At 36.8% G+C, this 20046-nt stretch overlaps 1 protein-coding gene and 1 long non-coding RNA gene across 6 annotated transcripts in view; one reads left to right on the top strand and one right to left on the bottom strand.

Moving 5' to 3' along the window:
• LOC121101710 overlaps positions 1 to 4831 on the bottom strand; it is a 213386-nt gene extending 208555 nt beyond the window's left edge. For all 4 annotated transcript variants that reach the window (XR_005833708.1, XR_005833706.1, XR_005833709.1 and 1 more), the window contains exon 1: positions 4758 to 4831. This is a non-coding gene — a long non-coding RNA (uncharacterized LOC121101710). The remainder of the gene's footprint in view (positions 1 to 4757) is intronic.
• A 109-nt stretch (positions 4832 to 4940) lies between these two features.
• SNX16 (sorting nexin 16) overlaps positions 4941 to 20046 on the top strand; it is a 39693-nt gene continuing 24587 nt past the window's right edge. The window contains exons 1-5 of one of the 2 annotated variants that reach the window (XM_008689099.2): positions 4941 to 5106; positions 6826 to 7073; positions 7161 to 7300; positions 14740 to 14826; positions 17935 to 18083. In XM_008689099.2, coding sequence (XP_008687321.1) covers positions 6926 to 7073; positions 7161 to 7300; positions 14740 to 14826; positions 17935 to 18083 — 524 coding nt within the window. In that variant the 5' untranslated portion in view covers positions 4941 to 5106; positions 6826 to 6925. Of the gene's footprint in view, positions 5107 to 6825; positions 7301 to 14739; positions 14827 to 17934; positions 18084 to 20046 lie in introns of both variants that reach the window. The other variant, XM_008689098.2, reaches the window with a different exon arrangement.

Below are 20046 nucleotides of genomic sequence, written 5' to 3'. Positions count from 1 at the left end.
TCAGGCTGGTCTCCTCACTGATCCACAACACCCTGCACTATTATGTCCTCCCTCAAGTCTTTCACTCTGCCTGGTATGCCCTGCATCCCTTCTTTATTTACCCAATTCCTACCAACTCTTAAAGGCCCAATGTAGGCCTTCTCACGCATAAAATCCAAGAAGACTTCCAGGTATCAAATGTTACTTGAGAATGTACCAGAGGCAAGACACTACTGAGAGGCTGAAAGACATTAGGACATAAGAGTGTAAAAGTGCTCAAGAAGGGGTGTCTTATTATGTGTGGTGAGAGGCTTACTAGTTTGGGACTCAAGGATTCACTGGCTTTGTGCTTATAGGCAGATCTTTGAGTCTCTGTTTTCCTCAGCAGTCTTAGCTCTAAAATAGAGGCTTATCCCCAGGATCTTTTTGGTCTCTTTCAGTTCTAAAATTGTAACTGTGATTTCGTGAAGGAATTTGATCTCTTTGTTATATTTCCCATAGGATTTCCACATATGCTTTCAAAATTTTCCTTATGCAATTTGATGAGTGGAACTCATGAACGAATCATTGGTAGCAGTACTGAACAGTGTCTTCTCTGTACCATTATAAATGCCATATAATTCCTACCATGGATTTAGGAAATTGCAAAGGGCACATGTTAATTACAATAAAATTGGCTGTCAGTGTTCCCCTGTTCTACTTTGGTCACCACCTGTTACTTTAAGAATAGGTCACCTGTGGTTCTTTCTCTGCACCCTTACAATTTCATGGCAGCGAGAAAATAGAAGGCAGGTAGATTACAGATCCTGAACATTAAATCACAGAAACACCACCTGTGGAAAACGACATATACAAATTGGGGAAGTCATGAGAGTATACCAAAAAAATAACTGAAAAGGAATTGCTTTTTATATTATTTTAGTTATTATAAATTACTGAGAAGGAATTGTTTGCATTTTATCCACTTTTATTTTTTTCTTTAAGATTTTATTTATTTATTTTGACAGAGAGACAGCCAGCGAGAGAGGGAACACAACAGGGGAGTGGGAGAGGAAGAAGCAGGCTCCCAGCGGAGGAGCCCGATGTGGGACTCGATCCCAGAACTCCAGGATCATGCCCTGAGCCGAAGGCAGACGCTTAACGACTGTGCTACCCAGACACCCTGCATTTTATCCACTTTTAAAATTCATATTCATTTTGCCTCTTTCAAACTTGCTGTAGGAGTCGTACTTTTGGTTACAAGAAGAACCAACCTGGCTAGGTTTAAGCAAAAAGCAAATATAGTGAAAGTAAACTAGGGTACCTCATGAACTCCAAGTAAAACTCAAGAAGAGGGAAGGACCAGATCAACTCCAGTGACCTCAGCAGTGCGACTTTATTGACCCTCTTACCACAGAATTTCCTTTCTCTGACTTCACCTCCTGTGACTTCCAGTCTGTATCTTCCTCCCACCTCTTTTAATTCCTAGGAAAAAGCATCCTTTGGACACAATTTAGGTCAAATGTCCTACTTGGGCACAATTAACCATGACAAAAAATATTTGTTACAAGACTAACATATTACAAACATGGCTACTAGGGGCCCAGCCTTATAGAAGACAGACCAGTTCCAGAGAAGGGGCAAATGTGGGACTCTAGGAAGCCACCTCAAGAGATGTCTGCCTATTGCACATACTTTTTTCTGCTGGGTTTTTTTGTTTTTTTACCATTCTTCCCTCTCTCCCTAAACCCTTCTCCCCACCATTACCAATATCTATATAGCATTGTATAAAATTGTTCCTAGAGTGGGCTCAAAATATCCTGCTAGATGTACATATTTTATAAAAAATTAAAATAAAGAAGGGACAGAAAATGGTCTGTTATTCTACAAATTAAAATGTATACAATTCCATTTGATTGTGTGCACTATATAGAGTCATCCAAAATCAACTAAAATATTCCGTAAAGACTAGCCATTACATATGCTCTGTCAAAATGTAACTTTCACTCTCACAACCACAGGACATTCTTTCTTGATTATTAAAGACGTTCAAGAGCCCAAAAATAAACCCATACATACATGGTCAATTAATTTATGACAAAAAAACCAAGAATATAAGATGGGGAAAGGATAGTATCTGCAATAAATGGTGTTGGAAAAACTGGACAGCCACACGTACAAGAATACAACTAGACTACTATCTTTACACCATACACGAAAATTAACTCAAAATGGATTAGAGGCTTGAATGTAAAACCTGAAACCACAAAACTCCTCAAAGAAAACAGGTGGTAAGCTCCCTGACATGGGTCTTGGCAATGATTTTTTTGGATCCAGCCTCAAAAGCAAAGGCAACAAGAGCAAGAATAAATGAGTGGGACTTATCAAACTAAAAACCTTCTGCAGAGCAAAGGAAATTATCAATAAAATGAAAAGGCAACCTACTGAATGGGAGAAAATATTTGCAAATCATGTGGGATCTGATAAGGTGTTAATACCCAAAATATATAAAGAACTCATAAAATTCAACAAAAAAATCAAATTAAAAATTGGGCAGAGGATCTAAATAGACATTTTTCCGAAGAAGACATATGGATGGACAACAGGCATATGCAAAAATACTCAACTGTCACTTATCCTCAGAGAAATGCAAATCAAAACCACAATGAGTGCAGGGGGTTGGGGGATGGCTTAAATAAGTGATACTGATTAAGGAGTACACTTGTGATGAGCACCAGCTGTTACATGGAAGTGTTGAATCACTGTATAACTGAAACTAATATTACACTACATGTTAACTAACTGGAATTCAAATACAAAGTTAAATTTTTTTAAAAAAAATTTTTAAAAAACCACAATGCGATATCACCTCTCACTTGTCAGAATGGCTATTATCAAAAAGACAAGAAATAGGGGCACCTGGCTGGCTCAGTCAATACAGCGTGCAACTCTTGATCTTGGGCTTCTGAGTTCGAGCCCCACACTGGGTTTAGAGATTACTTTTAAAAATTAAATTAAATTAAACTATACTCATGCATCGTTAAAAAAAAAAAGATAAGAAATAACAAGTGTTGATGAGGATGTGGAGAAAAGGGAACTTGCATGCACTGCTGGTGGTAATGTAAACTGGTGCAGCCACTGTGGAAAACAGTATATAGGTTCCTAAAAAAATTAAAAATAGAATTACCATATAGTCCAAAAATTCCACTTCTGGGTATTTATTCAAAGAAAACAAAAACACTAATTCAAAAAGATATATGCACTCCCACATTCGCTGCACCATTATTTACAATAGCCAAGATTTGGAAACAACCTAAATGTCTATCAATAGATGAATGGATAAAGAAAATGTGCGTGATGTCACACAACAGAATACTACACAGCCATAAAGAGAGAATGAAATCCTGTCATTTGTGACAACATGGATGTACCCAGAAAGCATTATGCTAAGTGAAATAAGTCAGAGAAAGACAAATATCATATGATTTTACTTATATATGGAATCAAAACAACAAGCTCATAGATACAGAGAACTGATCGGTGGTTGCCAGAGGTGGAGGTGAGCAAAATGAGTAAAGGGGTCAAAAGGCACAAACTTCTAGTTATAAAATAAGTAAGTCATGAGGAGACAATGCACAGCATGGCAACTATAGTTAATAATACTGTATTGATTGAATATCTGAAAATTGCTAAGAAAGTAAATCTTAAAGTCCTCATCACACGAAAAAACTTCTGGAACTATGTATGGCAACAGATGTTAACTAGATTTATAGTGGTGATCATTTTCTCAATATATACAAATGTCAAATAATTATGTTGCCCACTTAAATTTAATATAATGTAATATATTAATTCAAAATATATTACTTCAAAAACTTCAAAAATTCTTTTATTAAAAAAAAAGATGTTCAGTTCATTTTCTGTAAGTAAAATCTGGACATTTATCAATACCAAATAGTCTGCAAGATAAAGAATACATAGAGTATCTATACGCTGTATGCTCCTTTCAATAATTTGTGAAGGAAGTTCTTTTTGGACAATTTCAACTTTTCTAGATCCTTCTTCCTAACTGTGGTATTTGTACACTTTTGTCTCTTGAAAGTTTAATTTGCCTTGGCCTCCTTGATATTGGACTATCATATTTTTCTCATTATTAGTATCTTTTGCTACCACCTGCAGCCCTGTCCACGAGCGAAGGAAATACTCAAAGGCTCATTTTTTCCTTTCTTTTTTCTCTATACACTTATTCACTTAAAGAACTCATGGCTATAACTGCCACTTCAGGGCCAAGACTAACAACTCTGAACTGAAAACTACCTCATCTAATGATACACAACCCTGTAAACTGGTCTAAATTTTGGTATTTGACTACCAAAAACAGCCTTCCCGATAACTTTATAGGTCTTCAAAAGTGCAAGTCTAACAAGCCTAATATTGTATCATTTGAGATAAAACTGCTCCCTGGACTGTAAAAAAACAAACAAAACCACTCAACAATTTCAATTATCTGCCAATAATAGGGCGAATAAGCTTAAGTGCAGTGTTCTATCTTCCCATTCTTAAAATCGATTGTCTACTAATTCTAGAAAACAATCTATATAATCTATTAGAACGAGCCCTAGCTAGTGATGACTACAAGTCCCATGATGCAAAGCAGAAGCCAGACCAAAGCGGGATATAGTTCCTCCTCAGAACTGTAATATTCTGATCACCTGTGCGACAAACTGGGCGTCTTAACCTCCATTACTCAAAGTTAGTTTATAAAAATAAAGCTAGGGCAGAGAAGGTGGAATTCTTACCACAAAACTAGGTCAAACCCAGCTGCCAAAGAGCCCTGTCGGGACAACTCAAGTCCGCGCCTCCGGGGGTGGGGGGTGGTGAGTTATGGAGGGGGAGGGAAAAGTGCCCTTGCGTGACGTCACTTCCTGGAGAGGCGGACCGACTTGGCCCCACCCTCCACCTCGCCAGGATCCTGGGCTGGGAGGCCAGGGTAGAGCCCGGCTGAGGCTGGGAGCAGCTGCTTCGGGGGCGGAAAGTCACGTGAGGCTTCTTGGTCCTGTGGGTGGAGACGAAAAGCTGCGGTTAAGGAGGGTCGGGTTTAACCGTCACAGGGAAGTGCGCTCAAACGCAATCGCGGAGTGGGCTGAGGTAGGGACAAGGCAGCGGGAGCTGTCCTGGGCGCCCACGCGAATGACACCTGAGCCCCGGTGGCTGGCGGGAGGCGGGCGGACTCCACCGGAGGGTGGAGGGGGCCCACGGGAGCCTCCGGGCTATCCTCACGCCTTTGCAGACAGCCGTGCGTGTGGGAGGCGCTGGCCTCGCACCGGGCGGCGGAGGTGGCACGGTCTTGGGGCCCCTGGGAGCCCCGGGAGCAGTGGGTCTCCCCATCCACTGAGCCGAAGACGCGTGGCCTGCTCTGACACCGACCAGGCACTCCTGGGGTCAAGCTGCACCTGGGTTTCTCTTTTCTCTCGCCACCCACTTGTCTCTCCCACTCTGTTGCTCAAGCTCGGGCCGCCTCACCTGACCGAGGTTTCCCCTAAGATGTTAGTTCTTGGAACACCTCCATGCTAAGGCAAAAGTGAAGACGCTATTAATGATCCCAATACCTTTTCTTAAAGTTTGGGTAGCGCTCATTTCTTTGCACGTCAGTGATTGTATTGATATTGTCCTCTCTTCCCCGCCCTGGGGCCTCAGGTAGTTGGGTGACAAGGGGCAGGGCTGTCCCAACAGGCCTTGAAAAGGATAAGATTTCAGACTTTTATTTACTTCTTTTTGGAGGAGGCCATCAAGCAGAACCGAGGAGCAGTGAATCAGCAGTTCAAGTTTCTTGAATCTTTGATGATGAGGAAGGTTGCCCAAAGCCACGTGCTAGATTAAAAATCTTACTTCAGCATCTTTCCAAGTCTGGGCGGCTCTCTTCCTACCTTTCTTACCAGCAGAGTTGCCTAGATGTAGTTAAGATAGGCAGACCCCTTGTTATGTGTCATATCACAGGTCTGTAGTTATTACAATTTCTTAGTGTATTATTAACTTAGTGGCAAACCTTTTCTTCATTGTATAACTATGAGATTCTCAGACAAGATAAACCAATCCTTTAGACAACATACATTACTGGTTATGAGATATAAGGATTTGTTAAGTTTCCTCAGTTTCTGGCATAGCAAGATTACTGATCTGGGAACTATGAAGAACATTGTAACTTTCAATCATTTCATCTTGTTGGATGTAAGTTTGGGTCTTATTTGATTAATTTAATTTGACCACTTTTTTTTTTCAAATACATTTGATCCTGGGTTTAATAAACTGTTACCTTAAGAGCAGTTGATATTTACCTTGTAGCATCTAAGCTTGTGGTTCACTGTTATTACTCTGGGTAATTCTTTAGAGTTCTGCTAATTAAATCAAAAGGAAATGTGAGTAATTCTTCTCCCTTTCTTTTCTTCCCTCCTTCCTCCTTGTACTGTATGTGGAACTGTCAGGACCATAAGTAGACAATAAAGCTTCAGAGAGGTCTTTACCACTCTTCCTGTTCCCAACTCATCTGTATAGGTGAAATCAGGTTAAAGTGAACATTACAGAAATCTATCACAAGAAAAGAAAGTGGCAATTAAAAAGGATGACATGTAATATAAAGGTCAAGAAAAAAGAGTGTGGAGTAATTCTGTGCTCTTTACCTTGCAAATGGGAATCCGTAGAGATAATACCTTGGGATTAAATGAAGAGGTTTGAGGTGTGTTTTCATTCCAAATGAAGTAATGGAGTGTCACAAAATCAAAAGAAATTGATATGAACGTTCTGAGTTTTTTTTTTAGATAATGCTTCACATTAAAGACTAACCTTTCAATGTGTTCTTCTCATTTTTAGATAATAAATTCCTAAGAAGAATATAATGGATTTCATATTAGTTGTTCTCTAAGTGTTTGGACTCAGCATTGTGCAGGTTTGCTGCAAGGGCTAAAAGAAGATGGCAACTCCTTATGTCCCAGTTCCTATGCCCATAGGGAACTCTTCTTCCAGTTTTACAACCAACAGAAACCAAAGAAGTTCTTCTTTTGGGAGTATCTCAACAAGCTCAAACTCTTCCAAAGGCCAGTTAGAGGACTCAAATATGGGTAATTTTAAACAGACAAGTGTACCTGATCAAATGGATAGTACTTCATCTGTCTGTAGCAGTCCCCTCATTAGGACTAAATTTACAGGTGCAGATTCTTCCATTGAGTATTCTGCTAGACCAAGAGAAAGTGAAGAACAAAATCCTGAAACAGTATATTTGGAAGATAGACCTTCTACACCTACTATACTGGGTTATGAAGTGATGGAAGAAAGAGCTAAATTTACCGTGAGTATTGACTTCTGCTGTACATCAGTAGAAAGTGAAAAATTGACTAACCTGTGTTCTATGCCTGGGTTAAATTGTTACCTGTACTTATAATTTCTTGAACATAAAATTCAAGTGGTTTATATACCTCTAAATTCTGTCATGCTGTAGTAAACTTCATTTTACTTGAATGAATTTTCACAAACCAGACACATCTGTGAAACTAGCACATGGATCAAGAAACAGAACATTACCAGCATCCAAAAAGCAACACCCCCACCATGCTCTCTCTCAGTCAATACCCACTCTCCTGATAGCGCACGTTAATTTTGTCTGTTTTTCTACTTTATGCAAATGGAATTACAGAATATGTACTCTTTTGGGTGTGGTCTCTTCAGCACTGTTTGTAAGATCCATCCTTAATCTTGCATGTAATTGTAGGTAGCTCATTTTTATTACTGATAATATTCCTTTATGTGAATATACTGTAATGTATTTATCCATCATACTGTTGAAGAGCATATGAATAATTTCTAGTTTGGGGCTCTTACAAATGCTACTGCTATGAACCTTTTAGTACTTATCGCTCATTAAACACATTAACACATTTCTGTTTCACATCTATCTGAGAGTAGAATTGCTAGATCATATGCCTCGTTCTAAAAGATACTGATGAACAGTATGCCAGAGTAGTTGTACTAGTTTATACTCCTTTAAGCAGTGTACGAGAGTTCCAGTTACTCCACACCTTCCCAATATGCGGTATTTTTTTCATCTTTTTCACTATTATACTATTTTATTGCCATCCCAGTGGGTAGAGTAATAACACATTGTGGTCTTCATTTGCATTTTTAATGACTAATTAAATTGAAGACTTTTTTGGCCATTGGATATTCTCTTTTGGGAAGTGTCTGTTCAAGACCTTTATTCCTTTTTCTTTGGGAAAGTTTTTTCCACTTTGATTTATAGTTTTCTATGCATTTTGGACAAGTTCTTCGTTAGAGCCTACATTGTGACTATTATCTCTCTGTGGCTTGCCATTTCACTTTTTTAATGATGCATTAGATAAACAAAAATTCATAGTTTTAATATAGTCCAATTTATTAATTTTTTCTTTTATGGTTAGCACTTTTTAAAATCTGCCTACTCCCAGCTAACAAAGATGTTCTGTGTTTTCTTCTAAAAGCTTTATTGTTGGACCTTTTGCATTTAGATTCGTCAACTGTCTGGAATTGATTTTGTCCATGGTGTGAAACAAGGGTCAAGATACTTTTTTCCCTCCATATAGGATCAAGTAATCAGGTTTTTATTGAAAAAACCACTCTCTATACATTTGCACTGTTGCCTACGTCATAAATCAGGCAACCATTTAAATATATGGGTTTGTTTCTATGTTCCATTTTTCCCTCGTTTACCAATTCCATATTGTCTTTAATTACTAATGCGTTATGAGAGGCCTTGATACCTGCTAGTTTAAATAGTCTAGCTTTGTTGTTCTTCAGGATTGTCTTGGCTATCCTTGACTCTTTGTTCTGGGATTGTATTGAATCTATAGACTAATCTAAAGAGATCTGACATCTTTAAAATACTGAGTCTCTGAATCTAAACCTAATCCATTTACTGAAGTCTTTAACTTCGTTTTGTAGTTTTCAGAGCAGAGGTCTTAGGTTTTTTAGTTAGAGGTTTTTTTGTTTTTTTTTTAAGTAATATCTATACCCAGTGTGGGGCTTGAACTCATGACCCCAAGATCAAGAGTCGCATGACTGAGCCAACCAGATGCCCCCTCATTAGATTTATTTCCAAGTATGTATGTTGTTTGATATTCTTGATATCTTGTTCTGTTTTCTATTTATTCATTGCTGGTTTATATATTTTGGTCTTGTGTATCAATGTGTGTATATTATGTATCCAGAGACCTTGCTATGTACACTTGTAATTGAACTAGTTTATTCTTCCTCTTGGATTTTCTTGATGTAAAGTTTTTATGTTTACTTCAATATTTCATGCTGTAAACCTACGACAGTATAGAACAACCTCTGAGGAAAAAAAATTGTTGAGATAATTTTTGTTGTTAGGGAAATGTTAATTTTAAGTATAGTTGATACACAATGTTACATTTGTTTCAGGTGTACAACGTAGTGATTCAACTTCTCTTTACATTTTGCTGTGCTCACCGTAAGTGTAGCTATCCTTTGTCACCACATAACGTTATTGTGGTATCGTTGACTGTTTTACCTGTGCTGTACCTTTTTTTCTATGACTTATTCATCCATAACTGAAGGCCTGTATCTCCCACTCACCTTCACCCATTTTGCACTTTTCCCTACCCCCCTTCCTCTGACAGCCACCAGTTTGTTCTCTGTTTTTAAAAATCTGATTCTTTTTGTTATTCATTTGGGGTTTTTTTAGATTCCACATATGAGTAAAATCATATGGTATTTGTCTTTCTCAGTCTGACTTATTTCACTTAGCATAATACTCTCTAGGTTCATCCATGTTATTGCAAACGGTAAGATCTCATCCTTTCTTGTGGCTGCATGATACTCCAGTGTGTGTGTGTGTGTGTGTGTGTGTGTGTGTGTGTGCACCATGTCTTCTTTATCCATTCATCTTTCAGTGGACACTTAGGTTGCTTCCCTATCTTGTCTATTGTAAGTAATGCTGCAGGAAACCTAGGGGTGCAAATATCTTTTTAAATTAGTGTTTTCATTTTCTTTGGGTAAGTATCTGGTAGTGGAATGACTGGATCATATGGTAATTCTTTTTTTTATTTTTTGAGGAAACTTCATACTGTTTTCCTCAGTGAATGCATCAATTTACATTCCCACCAACAGTGTATAGGGGTTCCTTTTTCTCCACATCTTTGGTAACACTTGTTATTTCTTATCCTTTTTACTTTAGCCACTCTGACAGATATAAGGTGATATCTCATTCTGGTTTTGATTTGCATCTCCCTGATGGTTAGTGATGTTGAGCATCTTTTCTTGTGTCTATTTGCCATCTGTATGTCTTCTTTGGAAAAATGTCTATTCAGGTCCTCTGCCCATTTTTAATTGGATTACTTGTGGGTTTTCTTGGTGTGGAGTTGTATAAGCTCTTTATGTATTTTGAATATTAACTCCTTATCAGATATGTCATTTGCAAATATCTTCTCCCATTCAGTAGGTTGTTTTTTAGGTTTTTTTTTTTTATGGTTTCCTTTGCTTTGCAAAAGCTTTTTATTTTTATATAGTCCCAATAGTTTATTTTAGTTTTTATTTCCCTTGCCTCATGAGACATATTTAGAAAAATGTTGCTAAGGCTGATGTCAGAAAAATAACTGCATGTGTTCTCTTTTTAAATGGTTTCAAGTCTCGTATTGGGTCTTTAATCCATTTTGAGTTTATTTTTGTGTAAGGTGTTAGGAAGTGATACAGCTTCATTCTTTTACATGTTTCTGTCCAGTTTTCCCAGAACCATTTATTGAAGAGACTATCTTTTTCCCATTGTATATTCTTGCCTCCTTTGTCATAGATTAATTGACTGTATAAGCATGGGTTTATTTCTGGGCTCTCTATTCTGTTCGATTGATTTATGTGTCTGTTTTTGTGCCAGTACCATTTGTTTTGATTAGCAAAGCTGTGTAGTATATCTTGAAATCTGGGATTGTGATACCTCCAGCTTTGTTCTTTCTCAAGAGTGCTTTGGCCATGCAGGGTCTTCTGTGGTTCCAGACAAATTTTAGGATTTATTTGGTCTAGTTCCATGGAAAATGCTAATGGTATTTTGATAGGGATTGCACCGAATCTGTAGATTGCTTTAGGTAGTACGGACATTTTAACACCATTAATTCTTCCAGTCCATGAGCGTGGAATATCTTTCCATTTATTTGTGTTGTCTAATTTCTTTCATCAGTGTTTTATAGTTTTCAGAGTACAAGTCTTTCACTTCCTTGTTAAGTTTATTTCCAGGTATTTTATTCTGTTTGGCACAATTGTAAATAGAATTGTTTCTTAATTTCTCTCCCTGCTACTTTGTTATTAGTCTATAGAAACACAACAACAACAAAAAAAAAACCAATAAATTTCTTTGTATTAATTTTGTATCCTGCAACTTTTTGCTTCTAGCAGTTTTTTGGTGGAATTTTTAAGGTTTTCTGCATACCATATCGTGTCATCTGCAAATAGTGACAGTTTAACTTCTTCCTTACCTTCCTTTCTTTTTCTTGTCTGATTGCTGTGACTAGGACTTCTAGTACTTTGTTGAATAAAGTGACAAGAGTGGACATTCTTGTCCTGTCCTGATCTTAGAGGAAAAGCTCTCAGTTTTTCACCATTGAGTATGATTGTTCGCTGTGAGTTTTTCAGATATGCCCTTTATTATGTTGAGGTATGTTTTTTTCTAAACCTGTTTTGTTGAGAATTTTTATCATGATTAGATGTTGAATTTTGTCAGATGCTTTTTCTGCAGCTATCGAAGTGATCATATGATTTTTATCCTTCATGTTGTTGATGTGGTTTATCATGTTGCTTGGTTTGCAACTGTTGAACCATTCTTGCATCCCCAGAATAAATCTCACTCCATTATGGTGAATGATCCTTGTAATGTGTTGTTGAACACAATTTGCTAATATTTTGTTGAGGATTTTTGCATCTTTGTACGTCAGTGTTGAGATTTTTTATGAAGAGAGACAATCTTTAGAGTTAAGTTATCGTAAGAATGATGATGTGATGGGAAATTTGCATGGACCTGACTTATTTTGGAAATTATGATAAACTATTTTCTTACATTGACCTACCTTATGCTGAATGAGCATTCTTTGAAATGATGTGTGTGAAAATATAAGTTTATAGGCAAATTTAAGACAGCAGTACATAAAGTCTTTAAAAACACTATAGAGGAAGAAGTAAATAATGGGTATGAAATTATTTCTATTCCTTTATTCATTTAATTCATGTTGGGGGTACCTATTATGTGTCATGCACTCTTTCAGGTAATAGAGATACAGCAACTCGAATGAATGAATGAGTGATAGATAAGTAAGCATTTTAAAATGCTGATATGTTATATGGTTGTAAGTGTATAAAGAGAAATAAAAGAGTGAAGGGAGATAGTTTCCCCACAACCGGAGTTGCAATTTAAATAACATTGTCCGTCATGGCCTCACAGAAAAGGTGTTAGCACTAAGAGGCAATGAGCCATGAGAATATCTGGGGAAAGAACTTTCCGGACAGGTGAGACAACTACAGGGGCCCTTGTGGCTGACAGCAGAAGCAGCCATGGGGAGAGATGTAGGAACTGAAATAACAGGTAAAGACAAGGGAGTGTGACACACAGATCAAGTAGAGCACGTAGGCCATTGTAAGGCCATTAGATTTTACTCTGCACAAGATAGGAATCTTTGAAAAGGTTTAAAACAAGTGTCAGATGATCTGACTTAATGTTTAAAGGCTCATCTGGCTGCTGAGTTAAAACTAGATTTTGTGGAGGAGAGAATGGAAACAGGAGGTATTAAGTTCTTGCAGTAATCCATGGAAGACGTGATGGTGGTGTGGACAGGGTGGTGGAGGAAATCCTAAGAAGTGATCAGATTCTGGGTAGATTTTGAAGGTAAAACTTTGAGATGTGAGAGAAATCAAAGATGATCCTGAAGTTTTTGGGTAAACAGTAGGGTTGCTGTTTAATTAGATGGCAGTTTTTGAGGGCAAGATCAGGATTTGGTTTTGAACATGCTAGGCTTGAGATGTCTAGTAGACATCAAAATGGAGATGTCAGGTGTGTGTGTATATGTGCATGTGTGTCCACAAGCATACGTATTATGTATATAAATATAAGTTGAGTGTAGGGGAGAGGTCTGAGCTGGCTATACAAGCTTGGGGGGGGGGGGTCTTAGGTTTGTAAGATTATTTTTCCTAGGTATATTTCTTTGAATTGAGCTCTTAACTGAGGGAAGTCTTAGGAATGACTGGTGAGTTCTTGTCATTAGCGTGTCAAGTCTTTGAAAAGTGTTTAAGAACAAAAGTGACTAGAAGGGGCGATAAGTCAGATTGGGAAGGAGCCAGGAGGTGGGCTTCTTCAATTGGTAATGTTTTGTTTCTTGCGCGTGGTACTAGTTACATGAGTGCGTGTGTGTTTTGTGAAAATTCATCAAGTTTTATACTTGTGGTTTTTGTGCTTTTCTGTATTTATTCTGTAATTATGTGCTTCCCTGTAATTTACTTAAAAATCCTAAAATAAGAACTATATAAAAAGCACAAAGTAGTGTATACTGTTTCCAGAAAGAGTAGAAACCTTAACTGCTGTTAGAACATAGAAGAGGGAGCCCTCAGTTTGTTTCCCAAACAAACTGAGGGCTTGGGGGGGGGGCAGAGAATGGGATAGGCTGCTGATGGGTATTAAGGGGGGCACGTATTGCATGGTGCACTGGATGTTATACGCAAGTAATGAATCATGGAACTTTACATCAAAAACTAGGGATGTACTGTATGGTGACTAACATAATATAATGAAAAATATTATTATTAAAAAATTAATTAGTTAATTAATTTTAAAAAAAGAACATAGAAGAGGGAATGATCAATAGTGTCCATAAACTTTTCATTGAAAGCACTACTTACACAAGTAGAAACATAGGAGAGCATTCTAGAGAAGATAAAACACAAAAATCTGTACTTTGTCTTTCCTAGAGAAATAGGAGTGCTAAGGGGCGACTGTGGAGAAAAACTTGAAAGGAGAGTTAATTTTTTAAAACGGGAAAATAAAATCAATATGGATTATGTGTTAGATAAACCTTATTATCATATGAAGTTGACTTTTATTATGCATCAGTTATTCATACTCAAAAGTTTTGAAGTCAGGTTATCCCTTTGGTTTTGATTAGTAACTCCTAAAAAGAATGTTTCATTACTATCCCCTTTACAATTATCTTAGATAAGGCCTTTCTGCAGACTTTAAAGGGTATCCAAATAATCTTCCTCATCTTTATATGTTACAAAGATGAATTATTTACTTTTACTCGAAAGGTAAAGGATTCATCCTTAACCCTTGGTGATTCTCCCCCTTAAAAGCTGAAAGAGAGGTCTGTAAGGGAGAAAAATCAAATAAGGATGATCTAGTCCCTAAGTAATGAGTCTTCTCTATAGCATCCAGTAAGCCTAGGTGAACCACAAATGGGAGTCATATTTGTAATTTAAAATTCCCTAGTAGCCATGTTTAAAAAAGTGAAAAGCAGATGAAATTATATTTAGTAATATATTTTATTTAATCCAAATCATTTTAATGAAGTATTTTTACATCTTTTTTTTTTTCATTTGCAGTCTTTGAAATCTGGTGTGTATTTACACTCACAGCACATGTCAGTTAGGACTTGAAAATTGAAATTTTAAATGTCTTTATATACATTTTTTTTCACCTCTCTCTCTCCTTCCCTCCCTCCCTCTCTCTCTCTCTCTCTCTCTCTCTCTCTCTCTCTCTGTTCTTAGGTATATAAAATACTAGTAAAGAAAACCCCAGAAGAAAGTTGGGTAGTTTTCAGAAGATACACTGACTTCTCTAGACTTAATGATAAAGTAAGTACTTTAATAAATCTGAAACGGACTTTCCAATTTCAAATTATTATCTTTTCTTGACAGTTCTACTGTTAAATATTTGTGGGTTTTCCTCCTTGTTAGAGTGAAGTCAAATTTTGCTAGTTCCTAAGAAAATTAACTATTTCATTTCATTTTAATAGCCTGAAGACCCATCTCTACACATAACTTCCTTTTTTTGGAAACAAAAAATTATTTTTAGTATAAAAATGTGAAAATCTTAAAACTGCTAGCAGAATTATAAATGATTATATAATCTTGTGAATTTGAAAAAGATGTATATAAGATCCCCTAAATCATATGACTATAAGAGAATGAACAACAAATATTTCTAACATGTTGTATTAGTTTTCTACTGCTGTTTAACAAATTACCACAAACTTGGTAACCTAAAACATAGCTGTTTACTATCTAGTGATTCAAAATCAAGCTGTTGGCTAGACTGGGCTCTTCTCCGGAGGCTCTGAGAAAGTATCAGCTTTTGGGCTCATTCAGGTTGTTGGCAGAGTTCAGTTTCTTGTAGTTGTAAAACCAAGGTCCCCATTTCCTTGCCTGTTGTCAGCCGGAGGTGGTTCTTAGTTCATAGAGTGCTGTCCAGTGTTTGCACATGGCCTCTACACCTTCAAAGTCAGCAATAGCTGGTCAAATCCTTTTTGTGCTTTGAATCTCTCTGATTTTCTCTACTGCCACCAGCCAAGGAGAAAGATAGACTTTTAAAGAGCTCTTGATAAGATTAGGCTCACCCAGATAATCTCCCTATCTTAAGGCCAATTGAAAGTAACCCTAACTGCATCTGCATAATCTCTTTTACTGTATGACATAAACAAAATCGCAGAAGCAACACCAGGGACAAAGATCATGGGGCCATCTGGAATTCTGCCTACTGCACATATGAAACAAAGAATAATAATAAAAATTCTCAATATATTAAAAACTCTTAAAAATAAATTACAGAGTAAACCCAAAAGTAGAAAATACTACAAATGATGTGAACAGGGCAAACCACAGAAGAAATGTAAATGACCAATAATTTTGGAAAACACTCAATATGACAAGTACTCAAAAGAAAATTAAAGTATTTTTCACCCATCAAGTTAACAGGCATTTAAGTGGTATTATCCGTTGTTGGAAATAGGAATCTTCCTAGGGGACACAACTTCCTAAAGTTGTGCATAGTTTTAACACAATAATCACATTTCTGGGATTTATCCAATATAAGAAATCATAGATATGGACAATATTTAGCTCTAAGGATACTTTTCATTGTGTTTTATTCATTGTTATTTTCTTTGTGTTTTAATTTGTTTTTAATAGTTAAGAGCCAACCTAAATTTGGGGAATTGATAGGGAATTGATAGAGTAAATTGCAGTAAGAATATAATAGAGAAGGAGCTGAGATGTCCACAGAGCTAGAGGAAAATCAATTGAGACAGGTGGGGGTGGTGATATTTTAGAAACCAGGAGCATTTCTTCAAAAGAAACAAGTGCTTTATGATGTTTCTAAGAAGCTAAGTGACCTTGGATTCTGTCCTTGGATCAGAAATCACTCCCTAATTTTGACAGGTGTTACTAGAGGAAACTTTACTGGTCCTGTTTTCTCCCATCTGCCACCTTCACCCTCAAAACTTCTAAAGTTAGTATATTCTTATCATTTTTGGTGGTAGGAAACCCCATTTATGTGATTTTGCAGTTGCCTGGCTGCCAAAAAGTTTCTGCCATTCTGGAAACGTCAATTTGAATGAAAGGTAAAATATAAAATACTAAACTGTTTTATCCTTTATTTAGGTATTATCAAGATGACTTTTTGTAGTATTCCAAAATACTTAAAGCATTATTTGTAATATATTTCCATCATTAAATATGAATTTTATTTACTGTTCCTGAGTTCTTATTAGTACACTGATGAATTAAAAACCTATAATTCTGTACTTCTGTTGATTTTTTTTTTTTAATTTATTTATTCGACAGAGGTAGAGACAGCCAGCGAGAGAGGGAACACAAGCAGGGGGAGTGGGAGAGGAAGAAGCAGGCTCATAGCGGAAGAGCCTGATGTGGGGCTCGATCCCATAACACCGGGATCATGCCCTGAGCCGAAGGCAGACGCTTAACTGCTGTGCCACCCAGGCGCCCCTGTACTTCTGTTGATTTTTTTAATAAATAAGATCAAAGTAATTCATGAAGTTACCAGATACTTAAGTGGAATTCTTAACTTGCTTATGAAATTGTTATAATTTTTGTTCATGAAGACTAATTTCTAACAGTTTCAATTTAGAGCTATTTAATCCTTTATGACTTGCTGTTTTTCTTTTCAGGACTCAAATATTATTTAATGTTTACTTTTCTTTACCTCTCTAGATTCATCTTTATATTGCTATAATATTTATCTTTGGCAAGTTGAGATTTCAATAACTCTTAAGCTTTTAAAAAAAGATGTTAGTAGGAATTTAATTTACATTAGTAAATATCTCCTACATATTCCAAGTTGGAGCACTTAAAATTTAATAATTACCTATGTCAGTGTTTTAGGTACCAGAAAGAGCTCTACCCATCACCTGCTTTTACTTGCAAGAATCAAAAAATGTATGTAAAAGTCAGACCAGAGTCTGGGAGAAAATATTTGTCATACTTTTATCTGACAGAGAACTTGTATCCAGAATATATAAAGAACTCTTGCAACTTAATAATAAAAAGATAAATAACCCATTTTTTTTAAAGGTGGGGAAGGGTTAGAACTAAGAGTTGAATAGATAATTCACCAAAGATAGGCAGATCCAAAAAAGCCCATAAGAGAATAGTTAACATCATTTGTCAAGAGAAATGCATATTAAAGCCACAGTGAAACTACTACATACCCACCAGAATGGCTGACATTAAAAGGATGGACAATGCCAAGTGTTGGCGAGGATATGGAGCAACTATAATGCCTGTGTATACACAACTGGTAGAAATCAACGAGGTATAAAAAGCTTAGCTGAATTTAATTATTTTAAGCTTATTTCATGAACAAGTTCATGTAGTTAACAGGATAGATTTTATAGAATTGATGTGATTGAGTTGAACATTGTATATTCTTTTTTCTTTTTTTTACAGTTAAAAGAGATGTTTCCAGGCTTTCGATTAGCGCTTCCACCAAAACGCTGGTTCAAAGATAATTACAATGCTGACTTTTTAGAAGATAGACAACTAGGATTACAAGCATTTCTTCAAAATTTAGTGGCTCACAAGGACATTGCTAACTGGTATGTAACAAACTGAAACAACTTGTTTAAAGACAAGTATAGGACCATAGTCATTCAAGCATAAAAATATAGGGTAGAAGTATAATTACTTATCCTCTCTAATAAGGTACTACTTGGAATTTTCTTGCTTTTTATCGATGAGAATTTTATTTGGCATTTGATTTGTGTTAACCCTTTTAAAAAGTCAGCAAAGTTAAAAATTTTTCAATGTAAAAAAAAATTTTAGGGGCGTCTGGGTGACTCAGTTAGTTAAGCATCTGCATTCAGCTCAGGTCATGTTCTCCCAGTCCTGGAATCTAGCCCCATGTTGGCTCCCTGCTCAGTGGAGAGTCTGCTTGTCCCTCTCACTCGGCCCTTCCCCGCCCCCCACTTGTGTTCTTTTTCTCTCTCAAAAAAATAAAGTCTTTTAAAAAATTCTTAAGTTAAAAATTTAGTGTACCATATACTCAAACCACCCAACTGTTAACTTGATTTTAGTATTTAGTATTTTAGCAATCATTTAAACAAAGTGGCCCACATATTAGATTTTTGATTAATATAACATTATATAATTTTGAAGGTAATATTCTTACATTTCTCCAAAGTAATGCAAAAATATGAAGATTGTGAAGTTGGGTTAATGTATATAGAGGATTAAGTGTGAAAATAAAGAGAGCATTTATAAGGCAGCAATAGCATACTGTTTATAACTGTCTTTAGCAATTTTTCACATAAGGATGGAAAACAGTTAAGGCAACCATCCTGTGTCACTTTTTCTCCCCTTTTTTCTCAGTCTTGTTTTTTAACATATATCACCTTATGTTATACATAACACACATGCTATACATAAACATCTTGTTTCCTAATGTATGCTGCCCAAGCTTTATGGCTACTGCTTGAGATCTCTGCCAGTCCCCCTCATTTTCCTCTATGAAAGGAACTACAAGCTGGACCCCTTCTCTCAACTCCAGATTCATATATGCATTTGCCTCCTTGACATTGCCTTCAGATACCTCAAAGTGACATCAAACCCAGGTAAAAGCTTACTCTCCAGACTTTTCCCAATGTTCAGCAGCATCATTTACTCAGAACCTGGGAGTCATCCTTGACACAACCATCTCTACCCTTATCCCTTCCTTTATATTTTAAATTCCACTCAAATCTGTCTACTTTTCTCCATTCCTGCCATCACCACCCTACTCTAAGCAGTTATCTCTTACCTGAATCACTGCAGAAGGTTTCCCTCTGGTCTTCCTCATCTACTCTTATTTCTGTAGCCCATTGGAGCCACAGTGGTCTTTTTTAATGCAGTTGAAGTCCCTGCCTACCTGCCTGTCTTTCCAATTTCACACTTTGTTATTCCTCCCTTACCTTGTTCTCTGTACTTCAGCTGTATTGGTCTTTTAATTCTCCAAAATCACCTTGCTCCTTTGTCCCTTAGGGCCTTCAAATATGTTGCTCCCTGGAAAGACAGTGTTTCACACTACCACCCCACCCAGCCCTGGCCTAGATAATACCTATATATCCTTCAGATTTCAGTTAAAGACTTCAGTTCCTAAAGCTTTTCTGACCAACCCCTCACTTACCACCACCACCACCAAAGATCAGTTCTTTCTCATGGAATCTGTACCAGTCCTTCTCAACTAGTTCTGAGAGACAAATCCGAGTGCCTTAAGTGAGACACCTACTGTATGTATGAATTAACTTCCAGAATGGTACTGGGTATGTGCCAGTCTTAAGGGAATTGAGAAAATAGTCCTTCAAATCATTGTCCTTAGCATCTAATTCTCTCATGGAATCCCAGCGGAGAGAGGCTGGTTGGTACTTTAACTCAGCATTTCAGTTTGTAACTACTTCTCTGATTATTTGATTGTGTTTCTCCTACCCGGTTATAAGGTACATTTGTAATTATAGGTCATGTGGCTGTTTTGCTCACCATTCAGTGTGCAACACTTAACACAGTGCTAACACGATGTCTGTGCTC

Source organism: Ursus maritimus, unplaced genomic scaffold (assembly GCF_017311325.1).
Source record: "Ursus maritimus isolate PB19 unplaced genomic scaffold, ASM1731132v1 scaffold_9, whole genome shotgun sequence".
Taxonomy (NCBI): Eukaryota; Metazoa; Chordata; class Mammalia; order Carnivora; family Ursidae; genus Ursus; species Ursus maritimus.
Note: the sequence above shows the minus strand (reverse complement) of the source record. Positions and strands in the feature narration are given on the sequence as shown.